Raw genomic sequence first — 27,116 nt, forward strand, 5'->3', positions numbered from 1 at the left:
GAGGATGGCCCATTAACTGATAAAAAAAAAAAACATTCTTTTATCCACTGTTAAAGGTGCATTAATTAATTCAGCCGAATTACTACAGTGGCTAGTTCATCATCTTCATTAAGGTATTATGCTGTATTCTATTGCATATTTTTGTTTTATAGAATTGTAATCTTAAGTAGAAATATATTTAGATTTTATCATGTTATATAGTCATTGTGTTATGTTACATGTCTTATATTGTGTAGACATTTTTAATAATGAATAAAAAATTAAGGTTGAATAATATTTTCTTTTGCCAAAAAATAATAATGTATTATTTTAATTGTATAAAACTTAAATTATGTAGTCGACTATATATTAAATTATATAAAATTTTTTCGGCACATCCTGGATACAGTGTTGTGTTTTGGTTTTGTATTTGATGACTTTTTTCAGATTTTTGTCTCTGAATCATTACATTTAGCTAATGCTATAGCTTTAGTTGCAGGATGTGATGTATGCTGCAGCTTTACTTCTTTATATAGGCAGGCAAAATTGAGATTTTTTAAGGTTTTAATATCAGTTATTGTTTGTTCTAGTTTCTTAAAGTATTGTTATAGGATAATAACTTATAATTTTTCCTATGCTAATACTGTAATATCAGGTTCTTTTCAATGTCAAGAGTATACAACTAAATTATTAAAGTAAGTAGTTTGAACTTAAATAAGTACACCGAAACTTTAATTATATATAAGAGAATATTATATACTAGTCTATATACATGTACAGATTTATATAAAAGAATGAAATGTTTGTGTAATTTATGTATTACTTAATTTTATTCAAAATAACATCAGATACTAATGCAAAATTGCATGAATTTTGCATAATTATTACTTTCATATAAGATTTTATAATATGTTTTCTTTAAAAAAGAAATTAACTATGAAAATCAGAGTTAAGTAGATAAATCTATACACACCAATAGCATAACAATTTCCATTTTTAGGGAAGGGCTCAAAAGTACCATTTGTTAGATAATGGAAACATTATTTTTTGGCATTTCTGTTACTTATTACTTATTTTTTAAACATCTAATACAAAATCTTGCAATCCTGAAAAGTCTCACTTGATGCATATACTATAGTTTGAGAGCCCACTTTTCTTGTATCTACAGAATAATATAGTAACTATTTTCTATTTTTCTCCCATTCTCTAAAAAAATTATCATTATTTTTTTCTGTTTAACTTAGAGAGAATGGCATATTCAAAACCAGTTTTTAAAGTAAACAAAGCAAATTTTCTAAGCCATGCTTTCTGTTTCTCATGGGGAGGGCTCAAACCTGAATTATTCCCATTCCTATGCATTTGATATGCTACACAGGTACTGTACATAGACAGTTCAATTTTAATTGTATTGTCTGCATACTTGTACAGTGTGTATAGCATTGCTTAACATTGCATGTAGACTGTTAACTGCTTTACATAAGAAACATAAGAACATGTTGTTGTGAATGCCTTAACTTAAAACTACTATTAACAGATTTTTGGATTTAATTTAATAGATATTTAATAAAATTCACACAGACATTAACAGAGCATGCATAATGAAGATGCTAATGGATAGTATGCTGCTCTTAAGTTAGTCCTGCATGTTTGGTTAGAATTAGGATCATTGCAAATGTTGGATATTTCTGAGGATTATTTATTTACATATCTGATGTTTGGTGAAGAGAATCTATTGTGGGTTTGTTGATTTGCTGTAAGAAAAATTGAGAATTTAGGAAAATATTTCCTAAATTGTTTTTGTTTTTCTTCAATAAAATAAAGGATTGCACCTGTCATTCTTTGACACAAAATCTTTTTTCCATGTTAATATATATATTTTTATTTTTATAACTGTATAAATTATTATAATATTTTCAATCAGAAATATATGTTCTGAGATATTTAAATATGGTTTATTATAATTTTGAAATAAGATGATAGAACAGTGGATAATTGCATGAAGGATGGTTTAAATCTATTATTGATAGTTATCTTTTGCTATCTTCACCTGTTTCGAATTTTGATTTAATTTTATTAATGATCTTTTCTATTTTAAATGAGTATTTTATTTTATATATTGTATTTTTGTGTATATAACACAGAAAATTACAAGAACAAAAAGTAAAACCTTTGCATAACCCATATCACCGTATAACCAGATGCCTATGGAAGTAGCCATTACTGTACAGGTGTAAAGTTCAAATTGCAATTTAAATTTGGTGTATAATTTACTCAATTGCATAACCTTTACCTTTCAAATTGTCTTTTAAACATAGATACCCTGTTGGTTATAAGCACAAAAGTATGGTAATACAATATAATGTAAGCAAAATTTTATCTGTTGATCCATTTGTCTATACTTAACTACCTAATTATAGATAGATCTGTTCCTGCTATAAGGTAGACTTATATTTATGTTTTCTTTAATAATATATTCTTTTGATTTGTCCTGTATAAATTGATAGAATCAATTAATTAAAATAATTGTACATATATAAGTATTATAATTTAACATGTTTTGTATATTAAATTACAGTAGTTTACTTTCAGTCAAACAGGCTTCATCATGAAATCAGCTCAGTCATCCAAGCCAAGAAACATTAGCAGCTATCATGAAAAATGCATTCCAAAAAATATTTGTTTGCAAGAACAAAATGGGGCAAGTTATTTTAAATTGCATATATATGTATGCATTTAACATTTAATCAAGAAATTTTAATTTTAAAAATTTATTTTGATATTTTTAGGGCTGTATCCTGTTTATTAAGAACATTAATAAACTTTAATATCAATAACAGTGCATCTTATAAATACAGTTTATTGCATGTAGTATTTGGCTGATCGATGACTGTTAATTATGCATGATTCCTTGAAAGAATATTAATTTCTGATTCAGTTACCAATTAAATCTGATTGAATGTGAAGTCAATTACACTTATTTTTAGCACTAATAATAATCAGGTAATTTATTTTTAAAGAAAATTATTATTACTATTTTTATAACTTAATACTCCTATATGAACTGCACAACTACAAATACTAACTCAAACCATTTAATGCAGTAAAACTTTTTGTTCAAATGTTTTCAATCATCGTAAACAATCTTCTTTAGAAAAATTATGTTCTAGATCAGGGCTTCTTAAACTATGGGTTGCGACCCCATTTGGGGTCGTTTAGCGAAATCTTGGGGTCACGAGATTTTAATGCAAAATATTGAAAATAATTTGTGTTTGAAAATAGCATGCTTTGTGTCGTAGGTTTCGTGAGTTGCACTTTGTATCACTTCTGGTGCAGTGAGACAACAATTCAGCAACACTGATTGTAGTGTGAACTAGTGTAGAGTTGTTGCTTTTCAGTGTATTCAGTTGTCTCTGTTCCATTGTAACACAAGAGTGAACTGTGGTAGTACACCATTATTGCTTTTGCAAATTTGTATTTATCTTCAATATATATGTATATTGCAAAATATTTATATATCTTTATTTTTTTGGGAGGGGGGGGGGGTCGCGAAAAAAAATCACAATCATAAATGGGGTCGTGAATAAAAAAGTTTAAGAAGCCCTGTTCTAGAAGAATGAACACCTATTTGAATTATGGAATGTAATTCATGTAGGTGTTTGTCCTTGTAGAATGTAATTTTTCCTGAAGAAGATTATTTGCTCAAATGTTTTCAATCGTCATAAACAAAGTTTTGCTGCATTAAATGATTTTAGAGTTGGTACCATGTTTTAGTATATTAAATTTAAATACTGTTTTTATATAACTCATCAAGATTCTATATCTTGTTGGGCTAAATAGATAAAAATTTTATGATTAAAGAAATTGCAATGAAATAAATTTTTATACATGGATTTTGACAATTCATTATATAAAGATTTCTATATAAAAACATATAGAAATTTGATTGAAATTTCTTTATTTACAGTAAATTTAAATATTTGGCATAATCCTTTTTTTATTTATATGGCTTTTCTATCTATTTTCATTTCCAGTGTGATTATAATTCAGTGTCAGTTTATCTTGATTAAGATAAATTAACACTGAATTACAATCATGTTACTCAAATATTACAGACAATATTACAAATAGTACACACACACACACACACACACTCTAAGACACCCATTTTGCTTGTTTGAAATAGACAAGCAAACTGAGTTAACATCTCAGAACAATTGATGATGTCTTGAATTTACAGTTTGAAATAACAATCACAAGTCATTGTTACTTAGGATTACTAGCATTTCTGGACTCACTGGAAGATTCCTCGAATTTGGCAAAAATTTTTAATTTATCTGACTCCTAAATTTTCTTCCCATATTTAATCAACAATATGATTTAACTTTAACAATATGATATATTAAAACCAACTAAAGAAGCAATAACAATGTTTTAATATTGCTGTGAGTGAAAAATGTCAAATCTCCCCTAATTATTTTACTTCTGGAATCAACCCTTTGGAAGTTGGCAAGTTTATTGTTAATAGACAATATAATGAATTATGTGATCAATAATAAATTTTTTAAGGTATACTGCTTAATAGTCATAGTTCAAATGAAATTTATTGGTAGAGCATTTAATTTAAACACTTTTTTTTTAAAATAATGTGCTTTGGAGTTGATATTATGATGCTGCATTAAAAGTTATTGTATATGCAGAAGAGTGTAGAAATAGAGCTGCTAAATATTACCTGCTTTTTGCTAACTTAGCTATTAAATTTTATTAACTTTCATAAAGTTATAATTTAAAAACTTTTTTCTCGATTAAAAAAAAATCTTAAAATTCAATTCCAAACTCATGGAGAATACAGTATATTAAATGCCTAAAATAAAAATAAATTGAAAAATAATTTATCTTATTCTATTCAGTTGTAGCTGGATTACTGTTGTAATCCACAAAATTAACCATATCAAATTTATATAAAATCACACTTTTAATAATTTATGTAAATTAAAATGAAAAATTATTTATATAGGTATTTCTCATATAACACAGTTTTACTTTAACAAGGTTTTAGAAACTCTCTTTACAAAATTTGACAATTTTTAAGTGTAAACTTTGTTATTCAATATTTTTTTTATTCAAGTAAGCATATGTGTTGCAAATTTGTCCATGGATAGAATATTGAAATTTTCAAATTATTTTGTACTTTTCATAGGTTTACTTTAATGAAAACTGATAGGAAAGTTAGTGCAATTTTTTTCTTCCCTGTCCTATCAACAAAGTGTTGTCATCATTGCTTTCAGACTTTGACCCTTAAGACTGTCACTGTGTTTTCTTTTTATAGGTTAATCTTTGTATTTAGTAAAGGTTATTTAAACATTTTTAGATAAGTGCTATTAAACTTTTTTTTAACTGTAGGTAAGCAATCATTCACAAGATGACAAACAAAAACATGGTATCTCGGTATTCAAACAATTTGGTATTCGAACACAAATTCTGGAAAAAAGTCACTCAGTACTCAACTGAACAAGCATGACCCACTAGAACAAATTTTTTATTAATAACATATTTTTATTTCATCATCCATAAAAAATTTTTTATAATAAAAATATGAAATGTTGTTGGTACTTCTGATCATGATCAACAAGAAAGCTAAGATGACAATGATACGTTGTAAAAAGAAAATGCCCTCGTTTAAAATTAATATTAACATGTAATACAGTACTTTTAATTGAGATTGTTAATTAATTATTGATTAGAAATAAATTATCGATTGCTTTAATAAACGTATTTTTCCCAGTAACAAAATCTTTTTTGTTACTAGGAAAAATACATATATATTTTGCTAACATCTGGAATGAAACCCAATGTTTTCCATCTGTTGTTTGTTTCGTATAGCACAGATTTGCATAACACGGCACTTCGGAACGTAACTACCATGTTATATGAAGGATACCAGTACTTTAAATTATTTAAGATATATAATATAATATGATATATATATATAAGATACTAGCTGACCCGGCCACACGTTGTTGTGGTTCAAAATGTATCTATTATAAATGTATAACACTTCCCCCGTGGGGGGAATTTAAAAAAATCCCTTCTCAGTGTACATTCTGTTGACGTACCCTATTAAAACGCAATCAAAAACGCATCTAAAATAGTATAATAAAAGCAGAGTTCTTCACAGTAAGCCTTAATCCCGTCACTTTTCCCTCTGGGGAATATCGAAAAATCCCTTTTTAGTGTATATTCTGTTGACGTAACCTATTAAAACGCAATTAAAAACGCAAAAAACCGCATGTAAAATAGTATAATAGAAGCCGAGTTCTTCACGGTAAGCCTTAATCCCGTCCATCTCCCCCCACTGGGGGGAATTTCGACATGTATATAATATATAAAAACACGTGCGTATTCGAATGCAACGTTGTGTCAAAATTTCAAAGGAATCGGTAGGAACGAACGAAAGTTATATTTTATTTATATAGATAGATAGAAAATGATCTGCTTCAGTCCATTCTCACAGAAAAGCATAATGCCTGACAGAAAAGCAAACTTAATTCGTCGGAAGGTAGCGCCATCTGTTCTACATAAAAGCCTTAATCCATATATAAATATATTTTTGAAAGGGGGAAATGGTGTAGGGGTATGAAAAATAGATAGTAGCCGATTCTCAGACCTACTGAATATGCATATGAAATTTGGTAGAAATCGGTAAAGCCGTTTCGGAGGAGTACGGTAACAAAAATTGTGACAGGAGAATTTTATATATAAGATATACTGTATATGTATATATATATAATTTTTGTTTTTTGATTTTATAAATTGCTAAATTATCAAAATGTAGATGAAAAGCAGATAAAAACTATTGAAAGAATTGGGGGTAATGATATATATTTATATTTCAATATCATTTAATTAAATAAAAACTAAAAAAATATATTTTAATTTTTTTCAACTTTATATTAATATGCATTAAGATATTATACAAATATAATTTTATTTCGATTTAAGAAGCTATTTCTATATATAATTTTTACAGTTTTATGATGTTTATTAATAATTTATCATTTAAATAGTATTTTCATGTTGTTACAGGTATGAAATTTATTACTTAAAATACTCATTATGAATTTAGAGTTTACTTTTATTTCATTGTATAATTACACCATACTTAAAAACAATTATGAAATACGAATGAGATAAAAAAGTTAACATTTTATTAATTAATAAAATTGTAATCTGATATATAAAATGAAATACTATTCATTGGAATTTTCTTCTTTAAACTGAAAAGAAACTTCAGATAACGATGATTGCTGTCTGCAGAAAAACTATATGATCATACATAGCCTATTTTAAATTATATAATTAAATTATCAAATTCTTTTGATAATTTAATTTGAGTTCATTGAAACAAAATTGTTTTTAAGGCTTCTACATTTATAATTTCTTACCATAACAACTTTAAGAACAGTTTGGTTTTGATTAATATTAAAGCAGTTTGTTTTAAATTGTTATAGTACTTACCTTTAAATTTTATTAATACAATGAATCTAACTTTATATCATCAATGATAAAAGTAATCAAATAAATAGTTACCAATATCTTAAACAACCAAATATGAAATATTTTTTTTCTAAACCTATTTTAATATTGGTGGAAAAATTATTCTTACTTTAAAATTTTATTATCTTTTCTCAACATTATGACAATTTGATCAGTCTTTTCTTTGTTTTTTCCATTTTATTAATCTGCTCTTTCTGTAAAACTAACGTCTATATCTGAGGTGATCAGAATTTGAAATGTTGAGGAGAGCATTTTTGTCTTTTGATGAAGCAAAAAAAATCTTACAGAAATATATGTTTATTATGTAACAATTGTGCAATTTTCTTAACATATAATAGGCTCCACATTCATACATAATTTATACATTTTATGTATTTCTAACACTTTTTCATATTTTTAAAGCTAAAATTTGTTAAATGTCATAGGATTAACAAAAACAATGAAACAACAGATAAAGATATAATGATTTTTTAATGTTTTTAATCTTGAACATATTCTAATGTAATTTCTGTTGTTGACTGTTAGATTACAGTAGTGCAGAGTTCTGCAAACCTTTCAAGAGGAAGGCCACATTACTAATCCTGACAACAGAAGCAGGCTGGAGTACTTTTAATACCACAGACACACACACACACATATATATATATATATATATGTAAATTAAAAAAATAATAAATATACCAATATTAAAATAAATAACAAATAATAACCAATATTAAAAAGTAAGAAAATACATTGAACACAAATAAAATATATTACAAATATCAAAAGTAAAATATTTTTTTAAATCAAGATTATTTGTCTATACATATAGACATTAGATACAAATTTTTGTCTTGCTGCTGTATTTGGAGCAACAAGACAAAAATTTATATCTCTAGAAGTGATGGAATGAAGTTTGTTCATTGCCTAACCAGTGAAAACCTGATGCTTCATGTTGGCTGGGTGCACTACGGCCACCATGAAGCATCCTGTGATTGTAATGACGTCGGCTTGCATAGCCAGATATGGTATTGATATCTTGCTGTCATAGATGGCAAAATTGATGCAAAAAACATACCAGAAAACAAAGTTCAAAACTGCTTCTCATTATCAAGGATTTGTTTGATGGCAACCGTCAGCAATGCATCTTTCAGCAGGATGGAGCACCATCTCATGAGCCAGACATTGCCTAAAGTGTTTAGGGACCAAAATATTGTTGTCCTGACCTAAATCCAATAGAAAATCTGTAGTCCAGGCTGAAGGTGTTGGTGTCACACCAAAATTCCAGTAACAAAATGGAGTTGATAGAAGCCATCATCCAAACTTGGTTCAAGGTGATTACACCACAAGATCTCAGGTGTCTGGTAGATTCAATACCTCAAAGAATCGAGGCAGCAATAAAAGGAAAAAGGGTGCTTGACAAAAATATAAAAAATAAATTATTTTACTTCATGGTATGTATTTTATATGAAATCTTATTTAAAAAAAAAGCATTCTTGTAATAATGTTGTTTTACTAAATAATTTTACTAAAGCTTTCCAAAATTATGTTGTCAAATTCAATAGAAAACATTGTAATACATTATCTAGTTAGAATATTAAATACTGTATGAAATTCATGAGTGTAAGGAAAATTTAAAAAATCTTCTGAAAGTGTCCAGAATTAATACCAGTACTTTACATAATTACATTCCACTATTTCTTAGAAATTATATGTTGTTTCTGTAGATATTCATAACTTAAAATTTTTATAAAAGATTAACAATACTTAATTCCGATTCCCAAAGGTTTTACTGTATATTAAATACCTGTGTGAATTGGAATCACACTGTACAGAATATTTTTGCAGTTTGGCAAGTTTCTGTTTTGAACAGTTTTTTGGGCTGCAATTTGAAAAAATTGTAGACCTATAAATTTCCACTGTCCACCCATTTGTCTGTTTGTCCATCTGTCTTTCCTTAATCTCAAGAATGGAGTTAGATAGATGAAATCTGAGACCAGATATGGAAACCTTAGGAGTAGGAGGTCCCGAATAACTGTGAGAACTTCCAATGCAAACTGGAAGTCATGTTATTTTAATTCAAAACTTTTCTCCTGAAAGCAGTTAATAGATGACTGGCATGGCTCTATTATTACAGGAAAAGTATGATTTACAGGGAGCAAGACACTACAGTACTAATTTGAGGTAGAGAGCATATATTTTAAATTAAATAAATAAAAAAAATATGATTAAAATTTGCAGCCTGGCATTGTGACAATGTCACAATAAATAATTACTCATTTAACATAGAAAATCACTCTGTTCTGAAAAATTGTTTTTCCTTCTGGTCAGGTTTCACTGTACAATAATTTTTAAATTAATTACACTATCTGCTGATAAATTATAATTTGTATTTTGTTTTCAATAATTTTAAATACATATATGTATAGGATGTTATAAGATCTTTATAGTCAGATTGCTTTTTTCTTTTGAAGTATTGTTTTTCATTACTTATTTAATACAAAAACAATAACATTTTAATTTAAAATTATATCATAATGCAATTTTAAGTTCAAAATATAATAGCGAGGTTGAGACTGAAGTTTTAAACGTGAAAATGTGTACATTGGATGTTCAGCACCATTTTCCTGTATGCCTAGAAGTTTGGCAATGGCATTTAGAAAGTCAGTGGAATCATGCCTGACATTCCAAACACCATTTTCAAACTTCTAGGCTTACAGGAAAGCAGCACTGAACATCCGATGTACATGTTTTCACGTTTAAAACTTCAGTCTCAACCTTGCTAATATATTGCCCATCTGATAGTATCTGCAAAATAGACTTTAATAGACTTCAAAATAAAACGCATGTTGATAGACTGATTTCTGTGGTTTGTTTTGTGTGTTTCAATAGAATGTTCACATTTTTCAAAATGATTGACAAACAAAGTATGTTAATTGATATTTGCATGCTTTAGTAATGGCTATATATTAATAAAAACAGTAATTAGTAGCAAAACCAATGTGCTAATTGCAAGTCTGAAAAGCAGTTTTGAATAAAACTATTATCTGTTTTAATATAAAATCAGAAACAATGTATAACATTTTAATAGGAAAATAAAAATTGTAAGAATGTCAAAACATTGCAACATCATATTTTAAAACTAAAGCTTTTAAATAGGAAATTTCTGAAAGACATTATTTATCAAGTTAAAAGTTGTGAGAAAACACCTGATTAAAATATTTTGTAGCATCCTAAATATTACAGAATATGATAGTTGCTATTTTATCTGTATTTATATGAATCATAAGTAAACTTAACATGAAGAAAAACTTTTAAAAAAAATGTATTATAACAATATAAATAAGAATTAAAAATAATATGAAAATTAAATGTATTACGATGAGCATTTAAACATTTGAAAATTCTAAATTATATTTAATGCTGAATGCCATCTAGTTACTTATATAGAATTATTAAAGTAAAGGATTATTCATTTAACAAAATTATTGTGTAGATATGTTCTACTGTTGACTCTTGATATAACAAACATATAACAATATGGCAAAGCAATGATCCAATAATGATGATTGTCTATAATAGCCATGGTCAACTACAAAATGAACTTTATATGAGATATGATAAATTGAGAGACACACACAGCTCATATTGTGATAAATATGAAGGAAACAAACACTACATTTCCAAACAGGAACATAAACAATAGTTCCACCTGTGGCCTAATAAACATGTCATGTACTAACAGTTAGTCTGATATTCTCAAATACACTCAAACCTGTTTTTGTGCGGTCCTTTTTGTGCGATTTTTTATACGTGCAATGTGTTTTGTGCAATTATTTTTGTGCAGTATACCAATTTGATTGAAATTCATATACCGCACACAAAAAATCACACAAAACAAATCGCACAAATAAAAAATCGCACAAAAATAGACCGCACAAAAACAGGTTTGAGTGTACTGTTTCCTCTCCAACAGATGCATTGGAACAAGTGGATTTGTTCCATTGTTTTCACAGTCTATAAAACTGAGGGTCAGCAATATTTAAGCAATTTAAAATACAGTTGGAAATTCAATATTTCATTTAATCTTGAAAATATTATACTTTATTGTACAGTGCAATCATAAAGTCCCTCTGCAGTGGGCAGGAAAATGGGAGATGCTTCCAGGAATGAAGTAATGACATCACAGGATGACTGTGCATTGAAAGAGTTAAAGTAAGTTATGATGTCATCACTCAGTCAAGCCACATGGGTATGGCTCACTGCAGAGGGACTTTATGATCACACTGTATAATGAAAAAAATTATATGTTATTTATTACATTCTTGAAATGTAAGAAATTTTAAAATTATTTAAAAATTTTTTTTCACTCATCTATTCTTCCTTTGTAAATATTATTAAAATAAATTTTAAACAATAAAATATACAATAAAATTGAAGCATTGTGTATGTAAATCCTTTTGATATACAAGTTTCTTCAAAGGCTTAAACAGTTTATCTTTATCTCTCTATTGTAAAATAAAATGAACAATTATAGTTACCTTTTCATAATGAAAATACACTTACCAGTTTTAATATTTAAACAACTGATGATTGTTTTAAAACTGACAGAAATAAAATGATAAATTGTTTAAATTTCTCAGACAAGTTGTGTATTAAATATATCTAGGTATATGTAATTTTTTTGTTTCTTTCATATGGTTCCTGTAAAATCATTTAAAAATTTATTTTCTTCATTTTTTTATTTTAATTATGAAATACTATATCAGTAACCACAGTAGCTACAGTGTGCACCTGTAAACAATAATCCCAATTAAATTAAAAAGAGCTTCATAGGGGCAATCCATTACTTAAGTGTAAAACTTATGAGCCATTTTTGACCCCTCTACCTTCCCGTTACATACAATGATGCATTTCGGTCAAACTCCTTCCCCTTTAATTAAATGTACAATAGTTTACAGAACTCCTAACATTGAAGAAATGACTTTATAAAGTTCTGCAAATATTTTTAAACTGATGATTTTTCAAATGACTAGTAAGTAGTATAAGAACAAATTCAAACCACTAATAACACTAAAAAGTTAACAAAGGCATTGCCTCAACTCCTTCCCTCTTTTTTATGTACAGTGATGCAATACACAATCCCCACAAAGCACCTTAACTTGCTGAGATTATTTATTTTTATACAAACTAACGTTTTCAACCTATTCAATAAGCCATCTTAAAGTTTTACATAACTTTTGGAATGATAGTTACCGAACATGATAGTTATCGAAAGTTTAAACTGAAAAAAATAATGGAAAAATATAAACGCAAAAAAAAATACCACAATGCATTTGTACAATGATGCATTTTTTGTAATCTTACTTTCTCCTTTAACTGTACACATAATTAAGGGACATCTCCATACTTGAAATAGAATTTGAACCCACAGTTTGATGAATTATTAATAGAAATATTATTTTAGTATACACTGCTTTCAGATCATCATTTTAATAATTGCTATCAAAAGATGTGTTTTCTTCATGTAAAGTTTATTTTTTTATATATTCTGATGTATTAAATCATTTCATATTCATGTTAATTTTCATATTTATAGAGTTTAAATAAAAAATGGAATTCAAGTAAAAGTAATCCAAAAGGAAACTTAAAAAGTAATAATATAAGGTAGATAATTCATATAATTTAATTTTCAGTCTAATAAACATAAACAGTAATCCTGTATAACACAGTATTTCTATAGCATGTGTTTGCTCTAACAGAGTTACAGAATTGTAGTAGTTTTTGCATAACACATTACTCAAATAATATGATTAGAGAGTTGATAATATAACTATCAAAAACATTCAAGAATTGCTGAAAGAAAAAGAGACTAATTGAGTTTATTTTGATGGAAATTGCATTTAAAGGTAAATCAAATTAATTTAAAGAATGACAGCATAGATGAAAATTTTGAAATTCCAAATTTTACATTATAAAGCATTAGGTAAGGTTTAAACTTAGCCAAATGATTAGAATCTTAATTTTTGTATGGATATCCTTTGACTGAAGAGAGCACAAATTTTAAAAGAGGGTGCCAAAAATACTTTTCCTATGAAATTTAAAAGATTATCAGACAAAAGCAAATATAGATTAGTTTTTTAAAGAGGGAAGAAGATACACAAAATCTAGAAGCTGCAAAAGTAAATTCAGAAGATGAGGCTATTCTGCAACAGAGAAAATGCTCTCATTTGATTTTCCTATCAGTAATGAACAGAAAGAAAAATTAAATATGAACATACATTATCTGACATTTATATATCACATTTTGAGATGTTTGCTCAGTTATTGCTATTTTTAACACAGATTAAGTTTCTAATTGTTATACAAATAAAATGAGTGTATTTTTGTTAGCTTTTACAACATAATCTTCCTTTTAGTACTGATTCTTACATCTATATAACATGATTCCACACTATACAAGATTTACCTAAAAACTGTGTTATATAAGGATTACTACTTTTTACATTATGGGATAAATTTATCCAGGTAACTTGGAACAAAAAGACTTCTTACATATTAGACAGTTTTTGATTTGGATTCCTTAGTATAAAATTTTAGACAATATGAACCAAATTCCTAATTATATTCCAGATATGTAAATATTTGAAATATAGTTATGCTAAAAAATTGCATAATTCTATAAATAATATAATAAAGAATATGCAAAATATCTATAAGTATATCTTGGACAAATTATAGAACTTTTTAAAGTTGTTTGATTTATTTTTTTAGAAGGCCAGTGTCACAATCTACTAATAAATATGGAATCAAAGTATGTTTGATTGCTTATAATTATATATATTTAACGTAAATATATTTTACAGATATTGCAAATTTATTTTATATTTTACAGTTACCCCCACTGAATACAAAAGAATTATCACAAACTCAAATTAAATTGAAACCAATCAAGCAAAATCCAAAATTAAGAGTGATATGCAACAACAATTGGGATTGGTAGGTTTGTTAATTCATTTTATAATTTGTTTGTCAAATTTAATTAATTAGTGAAAAATAATAATTTTAAGATTTATATGAAAAACAAACCTTATAAATTTTGAAATATTTCCAATTATTATTTTAGATGTTAAAATATAAATAATGATAGTTATTAATCAGTTCAATTTGTTATTTATTTTCAGGAGAATGCAACAAGAATTTATTCAAACATCGATTCATCAACATAACATACAACCAAATAACAGTATAAAAGCTCCTACATCGTATTCCACAATACCAGTAATTAATAATGCCATATTAAATCATTCATTTCTGGAACAGAAAAAGAAAAGTAAATGTCTTTATAAATATTATAGAACCTAAGATCATAATTAAAATGAATTTTTGGGAAGTCTTAAAATTAATTATCAAATAAATTCTTTTATTTTTTTATATACAGTCAAATAGTGATATAGTGATATTTAGCAGAGAAAGAAAAACTATTGTTGTAGAGAGATTTGTTATAGTGAAAGTTTTTCTTTTCAAAAGTATCCCCTTCTTTGTTTAGCATTGTCAGACTACAAATGAGGTTATTTGTACAAAGTTAGACAATGTTAGAACAGAAAAACATATACATTGGAACCTCCATTTCCCTGAGTTGACCTAATTTTCATAGACTGGACATACACCATATGTACACATATGGTGTATGCTAACCTCATTACGCAGCATTAATTTACTCTCTAAAACTTGAGCAGTTGAGTCCAGTCTGCACCAAGGGCAAGAAAAAGAAATGCAGAAATGGTAGCAACAAATTTCTTCAAGAAGAATATCAAAGAGTACAATAGTTTTACTTTGATTTGGCAATTTAACAATGATAATTATGGATTCATTTTTTAACCCAGTGGGGAATATCAATTAGGCTTAGCTGTGAACTTGCCGCAGGTGATCATCCTGTTTATAGATGGTCACTTAAGCATAATTCACAAATGTGTCACATAAAAACAAAAATAAAATTTAATTTATCAGATAGCACAAAACTAACTATTATATTGTAGAGAGAGCATTTATCCAACTCAAATAAAAAAAAACCTGTCACTTGACTGATTTCCGAGTGTGAGAATGATTTTTAAAAATGGTGATAAAAAAGTAAGCTGTCTGTTTACTTTTACAGTGGAATGTGAAAGGGGAGTTAGTTTTGTGGGAGTGTGTTAATGGCCTATTTGTAAGCTGACCTTGATAGAAGTGTTTTTCTGTAATTAGAAAAAACGGAGCCATTTTACTTGTCTTGCAGTTGCTGTCAAAGCAAGTTGCCAAGCAGTTGTACAATGAAGAACTAGGCTTTATTTCTTTGTCTTTTCTCTATTCAAGTTGACTGGAAAATTTTGTTGTTAATTGAGTTATGATGGTGAAAAGGAAAGAACTGAAAAAGCTGACATTGAAGGAGAAGGTTGATCCTTTGTTTTCTAGAAAATAGTAACCAAAGAAAGATGGCAGAACATGTTGGTGTAAGCAATATCCAAAAACATAAGGACAAGTACTTGGAGAGATACAATAAAATAGAGATTTACAATGGAAAAAGAAAAAACTTTGCTAGATGAACTCACATTATGCTGGTTCAAACAAATTAGGGCAGTTAATGCCCAAATCTCTTGTGCAATGATCCAAGAAATTGTTAAAATGTTTGCAAAGGAGTTGGGGTATTGGATTTCCAAGCATCAAGTGACTGGCTTGAGAAATTTAAACTGTCACAGAATCTCCTAGAAAGTGTTGTATGATGAATCTAATGAAATTCCAGTAGTTGTTGTTGCAAAGTTCATTGAAAAATTTCTGGACTAAACCAGTGGCTTCAAAGATGACAACATCTTTAATGCTGATGAGTATGGGCTCTTTTTCAATGCAATGCCTGACAGGAGCCTGATTATGAAGGGTGACAAATGTAAGAGTAAAAAACTTTCTAAAGAATGTTTTACAGTTCTGCAGTGTGCTATCTTAACTGGAGAGAAGCTAAAACCTTTGGTGATTGATAAATTGGCAAAACTGCAGCACAAAGACCTGGAAATCTAATAAATCTGCATTGATGACTGTCCCCTGTTTGAGAAGTGGATACTGTAAGAGGTATCAACCAAGAAATGAAGAAGAAGAAACAGTCCATTCTCCTGGTAGTGGACAATTGTCCTAGCCAAACTCCAGTGAATCATCTTACAAATGTAAAACCAAAAATTTGGCCTCCAAACAATACACCAAAAATTCAATCTCTTGATCAAGACACAATCAAAACATTTAAAATGCACTATTGAGACCAGCTTCTGTATTGGGTCATTGCTAAAATGCAAACCTATGGCCTATCTGCACAAGCAAATTCATCCACTGCATGCATTACTGCTTTGGATTAGTTCTGCTTGGAATAAAGTTCAGCCCAAAATGATTCAGAAGTGTATCAAGAAAGCTGGATTTGTTACAACCCAAGAACAAGATTTTGCAGCCCCACTAGACAGCCACCTTCTGTGGCAAAATTCAAGGGAGTAGATTTTGAAGATTTTGTTACAATGGATGATGTGGCAATCTGCAATGAACCTGACCCAGAGGCAATTTTCCAATCAGTATTAACCAAAGTACAACCCAGCTGAAAAGTGCTGGAAGCAAATGATGAAGCAGAAGAATTAAGGAGGACAGAAATTTCAGATATTTCAAAAGAAGAGAATATCAATCATTTGATAATGCAGTTAGTCATTTTCCATGAAAAAACACAGATATGCTAAGTAGTGTAGCCAATATTGAGACTTCTTTCTCCACTTACCTTCATATAAAGAATAAGAAACAGACTGAAATTGACTCTTTTTTCAGAATGACCAAACCTTGAGAAAACAATAAATATGTGAATGTATTGACTTTGTATGATACAGTATTGTATGAATGATTTTCCCATATATATGTTACCGGCAAAACCCGATTTTACGCCAAACTAGTTTTGCGTAGGCCAAACTAGTTTAGAATTATTATTCAAGTATATTAATGGTTACTTTAAGTTCATCATAAAACACAAATAAGTTCATTTTTAATTTTAGTTTGACTCTAAAAGTTATTTTTATTATTTCGTTTGAATTTTTGAAAATATTTTCGAAAGTTAATTACTTTTAAAAGTGCATGGCTTAATAAAAAAAATACAAATTGATAAGTACTGATTAGCTTATTTTTATTTTATAGTTTTGTACAAATGTTGTGTCACTTCTAATCAACACTGTTTTTGGTTAATTTTACCCTAGGTATCAAAGATGGTGGCTCGTCTTCGATTCCAGCGATCAGAAGACGGAACAGTGGGGACGCACATTCTAACTTAACCTAACCTATTCTAATAATTTGGTTGCTAATAATTATGGTAATTTATTAGAATAGGTTAGGTTAGAACGTGTGTCCCCACTGTTTCCTGTCTTCTGATTGCTGAAATCAGAGACGAGCTGCCACCTTCGATATCTAGAGTAACATCAACCCCGTTTTTTATAATTAAGTAGACTATGAATAAATATTGTTCATCTAATTGATTGCCTTTTAATTTTATTTTAACTATTAATATATTTAACCATTAATATACTTGAATAATAATTCTAAACTAGTTTGGCCTGACACACTTATGCCAAACTAGTTTGGCGTAAAATCAGGTTTTGCCGGTAACATATACACTGATTGTTTCTGATGACATTCTCTAATAAAAGCTGTACAATAAAATGAAGCACATCTACATGTCAGTACACCAGTTTCCTTCAGTCCCTTGGGTGGTCAACATATGGTTTCAGAGGCCTGTAGTATTATTCATCTCCTCTAGTACAAGATTTAAGTGATTTTTATTACATATTATTTTACAGTACATATTAAACATCAAAATACTAAATCAGTCAGAACCTGAATCTTCATAGGCAAAAATAAACAAAGTAAAATTAAAAAATTATATTTTAGAATTAGTTTAGTTTTAAGGAGAATGCTTTTTGTAATTATTTAATAAGTGTAATTTGCAACACTAAGACATCCCTGTACACTTTCTAAAAGAACTTTATTATGTTAAATGAGTTTAACATAACAAAGTTCCTCAGAAATTATATTGGGATATCTCTGTATTGCCAATTACATTAATTCTAAAGGTAAAAGAGGCTTTGTTACAATTACTTTAACCTAGTAAGATCAGGTTCTGGTGGATTTCAGGTTTTGACTGTAATGTACTGATTTATCATAATTTATAATTTTCTGAAAAAACTGGAAATGTCAGTTTATTTCCAGTTTATTTCAATATTCCCTTTATTGGTAGTGAAACACACAGCAATCTTATCATATTGAAAGCCACTAAATTTTCTGATACATCAGGGAACTGGAAAGGAATTGTTGAAGTGATTTATAAGTTGATAAGCCTCTTCTGTAAATAATACAATTTGGGATAATTGTTTCCTCCTGCTTCTCATCTTCTTCCTCATCATTATGCTTTTTCTTAATTCTAGAGATCATATGTCAAGAAAAACCAAAATATTATCATCAACCAAAGCAATAGTAGTACTTTTTCCCATTTGATTACTTTAAGTTTCTAAAATTGCAGTCAAGATGTTGATTTGCTTCTTGTCTGGGTCATTTCACTTACTTTTTGCTTCACATGATGAGAAGCCAGCTTTCATCCAGTAGTTCTGGATTGTTGCTTATATATTTGATTAACTGTTAGCAATCATTTCACAAGTTTGTTTAATATTAACTGTATGTAGACTGAAAAAAATTCTTGATATTAATTGTAATTCTCTTAATAACCTTGGTTCTTTCATAACCATTTAGACATTTAATGGTACCTTTGGACGTACATGTAGATACCATGGAAGTGTTCTCAAAACTGGCAAATTGTGGACTGTACAGCAACGAGAAGTGCAACTTTCTTTTTCTTGCATTGCATTTCATTTCCTTATCCATTCTTTGGAGTCACTGGGAGAAAATTGTTTCCATCATTGAAATTTACTCTATTAGCTGTGTATTCAACTGAAATATCATTAAAAAATGTCACAATCAGAACTGTATTAATGAGTTGTTTTATGTTCATATGGCTAGACAATAACTATCTAGAGTTGCCTGATGAAATTTCATATTTTCACAGATATGAGTCCAAAAAGTGCCAAAAAATAAAACTGATTTCCTTCGTTGTTTTGTGTTAAATGTTATCAAAACATTTCTCTTAAAAGCTAATGTTTCAGCTAAAAAAAAAGAAAACAATGATAATTAATTTTGGACAAAAAATTAGACAATAAAATACCAAAAACATTAAATCTGACAACCTTGCTCTCATTTGTATTGATGCCATTTACGTTTGTGGTGTTGGTGTGGTAGTAGTTGGATCTAAATTAAAAGTGCTGGAAGATAAGCATTGAATACAAAAAAAAAAATCAAAAGGAATCACTGTATTAAGAGATTTTAATTTCAAAAATGAACAATAACTGCATTATTATTATTGTAGAAAAAGGAAAATACTATGTATTTTATGAGTACAGTGTAAAAAATGCATCACTGAACAGAGATCTGTCACAGTAGAAGACATCATTCACTTAAGAGAAGTTTTATGTCAAGAAATAGTTCCCTAAGCCAGCGATTCTCAACTTTCTTAGCTCTGCGACCCCCCAAATAGTTTATATAAATAAAATTAATATTTTGCAACCCCCCACCCAAAGGAATAATAACAGTAAGCCTTACTATTACTACTTGAAGTTTGACTGTAATTATAAATGTAAATTTCTTTAAATATATAATCACATTGCACTAATTTTATACATTAAGAAAATACCGATAAAATAATAGAAATAGTTGTATTACATATTTTATACTATGTTGCTGAGTTTATAGCGACAGGTATGAACATGCATGTATGATGTGTACATAAGTGAGCAATTTACAAGTTCCAACTTGGGGGCTAGGGGGGTAGTGACCCCCAGGTTGTGAAACTCTGCCCTCAGCAATTAATATTAGCTTATCATTATGGAGGGATTTATCATTATATCAGTGATTACTGTAATGAGATTTGACTGTATTCTATTAACTCTTAAAAATTTAATAAAATAAGTAGGTTTTTTTTTGTTTTCAGACTTTGGAGAATTTACACATTTTCCTAAATTATACAATATTACACTTCCAAAAACAACTGTTTTCTTCTCAAATGTTGCTGTTTTATATCCAACTGCAATTAATTCAAATGTAATTAAAAAGGTAAACATTTATAAATATATAATCTATAAAATATGAAAAAATGTTGTTATTATTATTCTAAATAATCTTTTCCATAGTAAAAGCTCCATTTGTGTATGTTTCTTGTGTAGTAATATTTTTTGTAAAAGAAGTTTGCTATAAACTAACCTCTTTATATTTCATTTTGAGATCAGAAGAAAAAATTCTGTACAGTTATCCCTCGTATAACATGGTACTTCTACAGCATGGTTTTGCTGTAACACTGAAAATTGGGGATGTCTCCATACAACACGGTTTTTTGTTTTAGTCTAATACTGTTTGAGAATTTGGAAAAGTCTCCATATGAAAATTTCACAATTTTTAAGTACAGATTCCATTATTCAATATTTTTTCTTCAAGTAAGCATGCATGTTGTCTCAAATTTGTCCATGAATTTTAGAATGTTGAAATTTTAAATTTATTTTGTGCCTTTTATCAGGTTTTCTTTAATGAAAACTGATTGTGTAATTTTTTCCTTGTCCTAGGTTTTTTATCAACCAGGTGTTGCCATTGCTTTCAGACTTAAGACTGTCACTGTTTTGTTTTTATAGATTAATTTTGTATTTAGTAAAGTTTATTTAAACATGTTTAGGTCAAGTGTTGTTAAACTTATTTTTAGTTGTAGATGAATAATCATTTGTAAAAATGATGAATGAAATACAGTAGTATCTCGGTACTTGAACAATTTGGTATTAGACACGCATTCTGGAAAAAAAAATCACTCTATCCTTAATTGAACAAATGCAAACTGCTAAAACAAATTTTCAATTCATGACATATTTTGTCTTACATAGAAAATTTTCACAGTAAAAAAAAAAGGACAATGTTGCTGATATTTCTGATCAAGATCAACAGAAAACCTCAGATGATGATGATACTTTGTAAACAGAAAATGTCCTGGTTTAACTAAAATAACGCATTAATTGCGATTGTTAGTTAATTATCAATTGCTTTAATAAACATATTTCTCTTAGTAACAAAAAAGAATAATATAGATCTGGTTAACTCTTATATTTAAAAATATTAACTTATTATTATAAAATAGCATGAGTTGTGGAAATTTTTATGATAATCCAAACTTAAACATTAATTTAAATTCTAAAATATATGACAATTTTTAAGCATTATTATTAATTTATTAATACAGTGAAGACAATTCTACATGTTTAACATTTATATATCATTTTTCATTGTCCCAAAATATTCCTATTCCTTTCAGTGGTGAAATATTTCATTTATATGTCATATTCTTTCAGAAAGCATTCTCAGAATTTCAAACACACTTTGTTTTTTATTCTCTGTTTTCTCTTCACATTCCTGGAATAGCATAAAATTTTCCCCACTTGTATTTTTTTCTAGAGAGGGAGGTTTAGCAATAGGTATGAAACAGTCATGATAGAATGGAAGTTTGTTTGTAACATCCTATAACAGTAAAGAAGTTTATAAACATAAGATACACATGGATTAAACACCTCAAGAATTGGTATATATTTAGAAACACACCAGTGCACCAAAAATATTTAATATAATGAATTTTTCATCTATAAACAAACTCCTGTAAACACCGGGTTGTAAACATAACTCTATCAGAAACGAAAAAAAAAAATTAATAAAAAGTACATGGCTGGCGTTATTTACATTTAATAAATATATAAAAATATAAATACGACTGTACAAAGATAAAACTTTGCTTCTGTCTTTCCTTCTCGCTGTTCACTCCATCGGCAGTCCTTAGACGATTCACAAACTCTCGGAGACGACCTTTCTTTTGAGGCTACTGCCTCCGCAGAAGAAATGTAAAATCAGGTAAAAGCGTCATCTGGTGTTATTGCCACATTCATAATATCACATTTTAAAGTAAAAAATTAATAAAAAGTAGTGGAGTGAACGGCGAGAAGGAAAGACAAAAGCAAAGTTTTATCTTTGTACAGTCGTATTTATATTTTTACATATTTATTAAATTTATCAGAAACCTTATAACCAGTGAAAGTCTAATTTAATTTTCTACAGCAAACATGTTCAGACTCCACTCTGGGTTCATTCTCAAGCCTAAATTCTCTTCAAAACGGTTTTCGACCAATCGAATACTTATTACTCCAAATCGCGTGCCATTCGAAAATTCAAAAATGTTCCATTAGCTTCTGTAGAAACTTACCCAAAAAAACGTTTTCCTTGTTCACTTTATAAATCTTAAAAAGTTCAAAACTCTTTAATAAAAGACCCACCTAAGAGAAGAACATGGCCCAATACCAAGACAACAAATACCAACAAAGGATAAAAGGTGAGATAGATAAGATATTGACAGACCTACGTTACCTCAAAACCCACCTTAAAGAGAATACACCTTTAAGAACACTCTCTCTTCCACGGTCCATCACAGAAAATATTCCAACAAGAGACAAAAAATACATCAACCTCAAAATACTAAGATCAGCGATAAAATTTAAACACATTAAAATTAGAAGACTAAAACGAGATTTACAAAAATACAATAAAAAGGAAAGAAGAGCACCAACCGAATAAAAAGGATGAAAAATTCGCCCAGTGTTTAAGTTTACGTCACTACATTGTGTCTTCGAAAGAAAAGAAAAGAAACGAAAATACAAAACACGGTTTCCTCAAGATAGAAAAGACCACAAGTTTCTTTCCTTTCCTTTACTCCGTATTCTCTTTTTGCAGTAGGGCCTGCCATGCTAGCGATAACTTCACTTCGTCTTTTGCATTGATCGGCTGGGATGATTGGAAGGCCTTATAAATTTCAATCTGCTCTAACCATCAAATTTGATCTGCCTGCTTTGTGGTAGCCAGTAGTTTCGCGGCCTTGAAGTCTGGGATGATTTCTGGATCTGATGCATGTACCGCCAGTGAGGTGTTAGCTCTGCCATGTACAATGCCCTTCTGATGTTCTTTCCACCTTACTTCCACCACTCTTTTGGTGGCTCCAGTGTACACTAATTCCCTATTGCATCTATTATTTGTTACTGGGATGGCGTACACCCCTGGAAGTTTGTCCCTATTTGGTTTATTTTTATCATTCCGTAGTAGTTGAAGCATAGACGGGCATCGCCTGTATGCTATGTCAAACCTATGTCTTTTGGCAATTTTACTATACAAAGGTGCTAAGAGTGGGTTGTACGAAAGGGGTACGATATTTTGCGCTGCTTTCTTGTTATTTCCATTACTTGGTAGATCAGGATGACTGCCATTTTCATAATTTCTTTCTAGTCGCTGTACCAATCTGCTGTAACCGTGCTCTTTTGCCACTTCCTGCAAGTATTTAATTTCCTGCTGTAGTGCTTCCTGTGTGGCACTCGCCCACACAGGAGTAAAATTGCCAAAAGACAAGGGATTAATATAGCGTACAGGCAATGTCCATCTATGCTTCAACTCCTGCGGAACGATAAAGGTAAACCAAATAGGGACAAACTTCCAGGGGTGTACGCCATCCCAGTAATGGATAATAGATGCAATAGGGAATTGGTGTACATTGGAGCCACCAAAAGAGCGGTGGAAGTAAGGTGGAAAGAACATCAGAAGGGCATTGTACATGGCAGAGCTAACACCTCACTGGCGGTACATGCATCAGATCCAGAAATCATCCCAGACTTCAAGGCCGCGAAACTACTGGCTACCACAAAGCAGACAGATCAAATTTGATGGTTAGAGCAGATTGAAATTTATAAGGCCTTCCAATCATCCCAGCCGATCAATGCAAAAGACGAAGTGAAGTTATCGCTAGCATGGCAGGCCCTACTGCAAAAAGAGAATACGGAGTAAAGGAAAGGAAAGAAACTTGTGGTCTTTTATTAAAGAGTTTTGAACTTTTTAAGATTTATAAAGTGAACAAGGAAAACGTTTTTTTGGGTGAAGTTTCTACAGAAGCTAATGGAACATTTTTGAATTTTCAAATGGCACGCGATTCGGAGTAATAAGTATTCGATTGGTCGAAAACCATTTTGAAGAGAATTTAGGCTTGAGAATGGACCCAGAGTGGAGTCCAAACATGTTCGCCGTAGAAAATTAAATTAGAGTTTCACCGGTTATAAGGTTTCTGATAGTTATTTTTCATCTATATCAATCAGATATCTTTAGGTTACATAAGTCTATTAAAGAACAGAATACCAAATTGAATTTTTAAATGGCCGAGGTTTGGGCGTGTGCCCTACGCAAAGAATGTATATCATAAAGAAAAAATGTTATATAATTAATAAAATAATTAATAAAATAAGAATATTTTGATTAATAAACTTGAGAGCATACACAATTTACTATATTTATATGATACCAATGCTTCAGTGGCTATTTTGGCTGTCAATTACAAAAATGCTTAAAAATCATCATCATAAGAAGCTTATGTGGCTATATTGTCATCAGTATAGCAGCAAATTTCTAGGAAGATAGCCTAAGGGTCTAATCTGTTGGAACAGGATTTACCCTCCTCTCCATTTTATCAATGCATTCCTGTGAGTATCTATTGGTAAAATAGATATACACACCATACACAACAACTTATAGGATTATCCCTGACATTGAAAAGCTTCTTGAATGACTCAACTTCACTACTAAACAATATTTTCAGTGGAAAACTATGCTCATGCATTGCCGTGCAGGAACATCATTCCATCACTGATGGAATGATGTTCCTGTTTGGATGTTTTGATTCAATGTTCTGTATGGGGTTTGGAGTCTCTCTCAGTAACTTGCACATTGATAGCAGATTCTTCTGGAAGAATTTTAATTAAAAGTGGTCCCTGGTAATCAAAAAAGAACATTAACATAACCTTCTGTTTACTTTGTTGAAAGGCTTTTAGAATTTTCTGTGAAGGGTTTGCAGCTTGGTTACAGATTCATAAAGGAAGTGTCAAGATTCACCTTTGACAATCCTGGGTAAGAACTGCTCACCTTCTGCACAATAACACAGCAATGTTGCAGTGACAGCTCCATATTCACACTTTTTAAACAATCATACAGGGTGTCCCAGAGCTTTTTGACTACATTTATTAATAACACAAATGGATTTGGCATATATATATATATATATATATAGGATATTATGTTTTTAATTACAAACGTATGAGAAATATAGGATGTTCTATATCTTAAAAATTAAACATCACTTACCGAGTAACATTCTAATTTTGAGCATTGTGAAATTGAAACTAGTCTGTAAAACCTGACATGGGCTTTTTGACTAAATCATTGTTATTTTGTAATTAATAAATACTATTTTTAATATTGCGTAAATTAATTTTCAATTATCAGAATTTTGTTTTGTCCATTTAATAGATACAAACTGTTAATACAGTAGAAATAAAAAAGAAAGCCAATGAAAAGATGAGATATCCACCATTAAATCAAAGTGTCAGAATCATATTGAAGAATGTTGACAATGAAGGTTTCAAGAAAACAAAAGTTGAAAAAAATGGTTTGACTTATTTTGATTTTAATTAATTATTAATTAATCTCTTGCAATATAAATTTTTAAATTTTTGACATAACAGAAAACAATTATTGCTAAAATAGTTTGTTTAATATTCTTCTTTTTTCACATTGATAAAAATGCATTAAAACAGAAATAATTTTATTTTAATTATTATTACAGGAGACTGAATATTGGAAAAGAAAAATATGCTCATTTACATAATTATACAGAAAATGTAAATGAAATAAAAAAGGAATAAATTTAATACATTTTTGTTGATTGAATGATTTAATAATTTTTTTTTTCTATACAATTTTAACTAAGAAATTATAACTATTTTAAAGTGATGAAAAAATTTATACCAGATAATCAAAAAATACAAACAAAAAATCTGAGAAGTAAAAAAATTACAGGAAGTAAAAAATTATGACAATTTAGATGACAATTAGTGGTCTAAATTGTCATAATTTTTTTACTTTTTTCACATATTGAATGTGCTATTAAATCAAGGCCTAAGAAGTTGTACAGTTCAGTTAGCATTTGGCAAAGAAAGCATTCGTTTGACAGAATGCCAGATGAATGCTTTTGATGCACTTTTGGTAAAATTGTTATTAAAATTTTTAATTGGCATAAATTTGAGCTTTCATTATTCTGGATAAAATTTTGAATAAAAATTATTTGTTTTGATGCAATTTTAAGCTTACAAGTACAGTAAGTCCTCTACTTACGAACTTAATCCGTTCGTAGCGGTCGTTCGCAAGTCGAAAAGTTCATAACTCGATTTTTTTTAATTCCACATTAGATTTGATGGTTTTGGTGTAAAAATGCTCGTAGAACCCTGACATGTGCATAAATTACTATTTGGAAAATAAAATTGACTTAGAAAATAAGAGATATTCAAAAAACGAAAGTGTCGCATTTCGCCTCTGACACTTAATAACAAAAAGATATTTTGGCA

General features: G+C 29.0%; 1 protein-coding gene across 1 annotated transcript; it reads left to right on the forward strand.

The window, feature by feature from the left end:
* The first annotated feature begins 376 nt into the window (after positions 1-376).
* LOC136983581 (uncharacterized) lies at positions 377-26,423 on the forward strand. Its single transcript, XM_067280375.1, has 9 exons — positions 377-674; positions 2,569-2,677; positions 13,115-13,182; positions 14,290-14,329; positions 14,411-14,514; positions 14,700-14,848; positions 20,597-20,718; positions 26,023-26,161; positions 26,339-26,423. Exons 2-9 carry the CDS (start codon positions 2,585-2,587, stop codon positions 26,344-26,346), a joined length of 723 nt encoding a protein of 240 aa, XP_067136476.1. The 5' UTR covers positions 377-674; positions 2,569-2,584; the 3' UTR covers positions 26,347-26,423.
* Positions 26,424-27,116: the final 693 nt, after the last annotated feature.

This window comes from Centruroides vittatus, unplaced genomic scaffold, assembly GCF_030686945.1.
Source record: "Centruroides vittatus isolate TY-2023 unplaced genomic scaffold, ASM3068694v2 contig_883, whole genome shotgun sequence".
Lineage (NCBI taxonomy): Eukaryota > Metazoa > Arthropoda > Arachnida > Scorpiones > Buthidae > Centruroides > Centruroides vittatus.

Excerpts from the sequence above, each read along its gene's own strand:
- LOC136983581 (XM_067280375.1), top strand. The coding sequence starts at position 2,585 with ATGAAATCAGCTCAGTCATCCAAGCCAAGAAACATTAGCAGCTATCAT. Across the intron at positions 13,183-14,289 it reads TTAAAAAGTAATAATATAAG|AAGGCCAGTGTCACAATCTA; the intron begins GTAGATAATTCA and ends TTATTTTTTTAG. Across the intron at positions 20,719-26,022 it reads ATTCAAATGTAATTAAAAAG|ATACAAACTGTTAATACAGT; the intron begins GTAAACATTTAT and ends TCCATTTAATAG.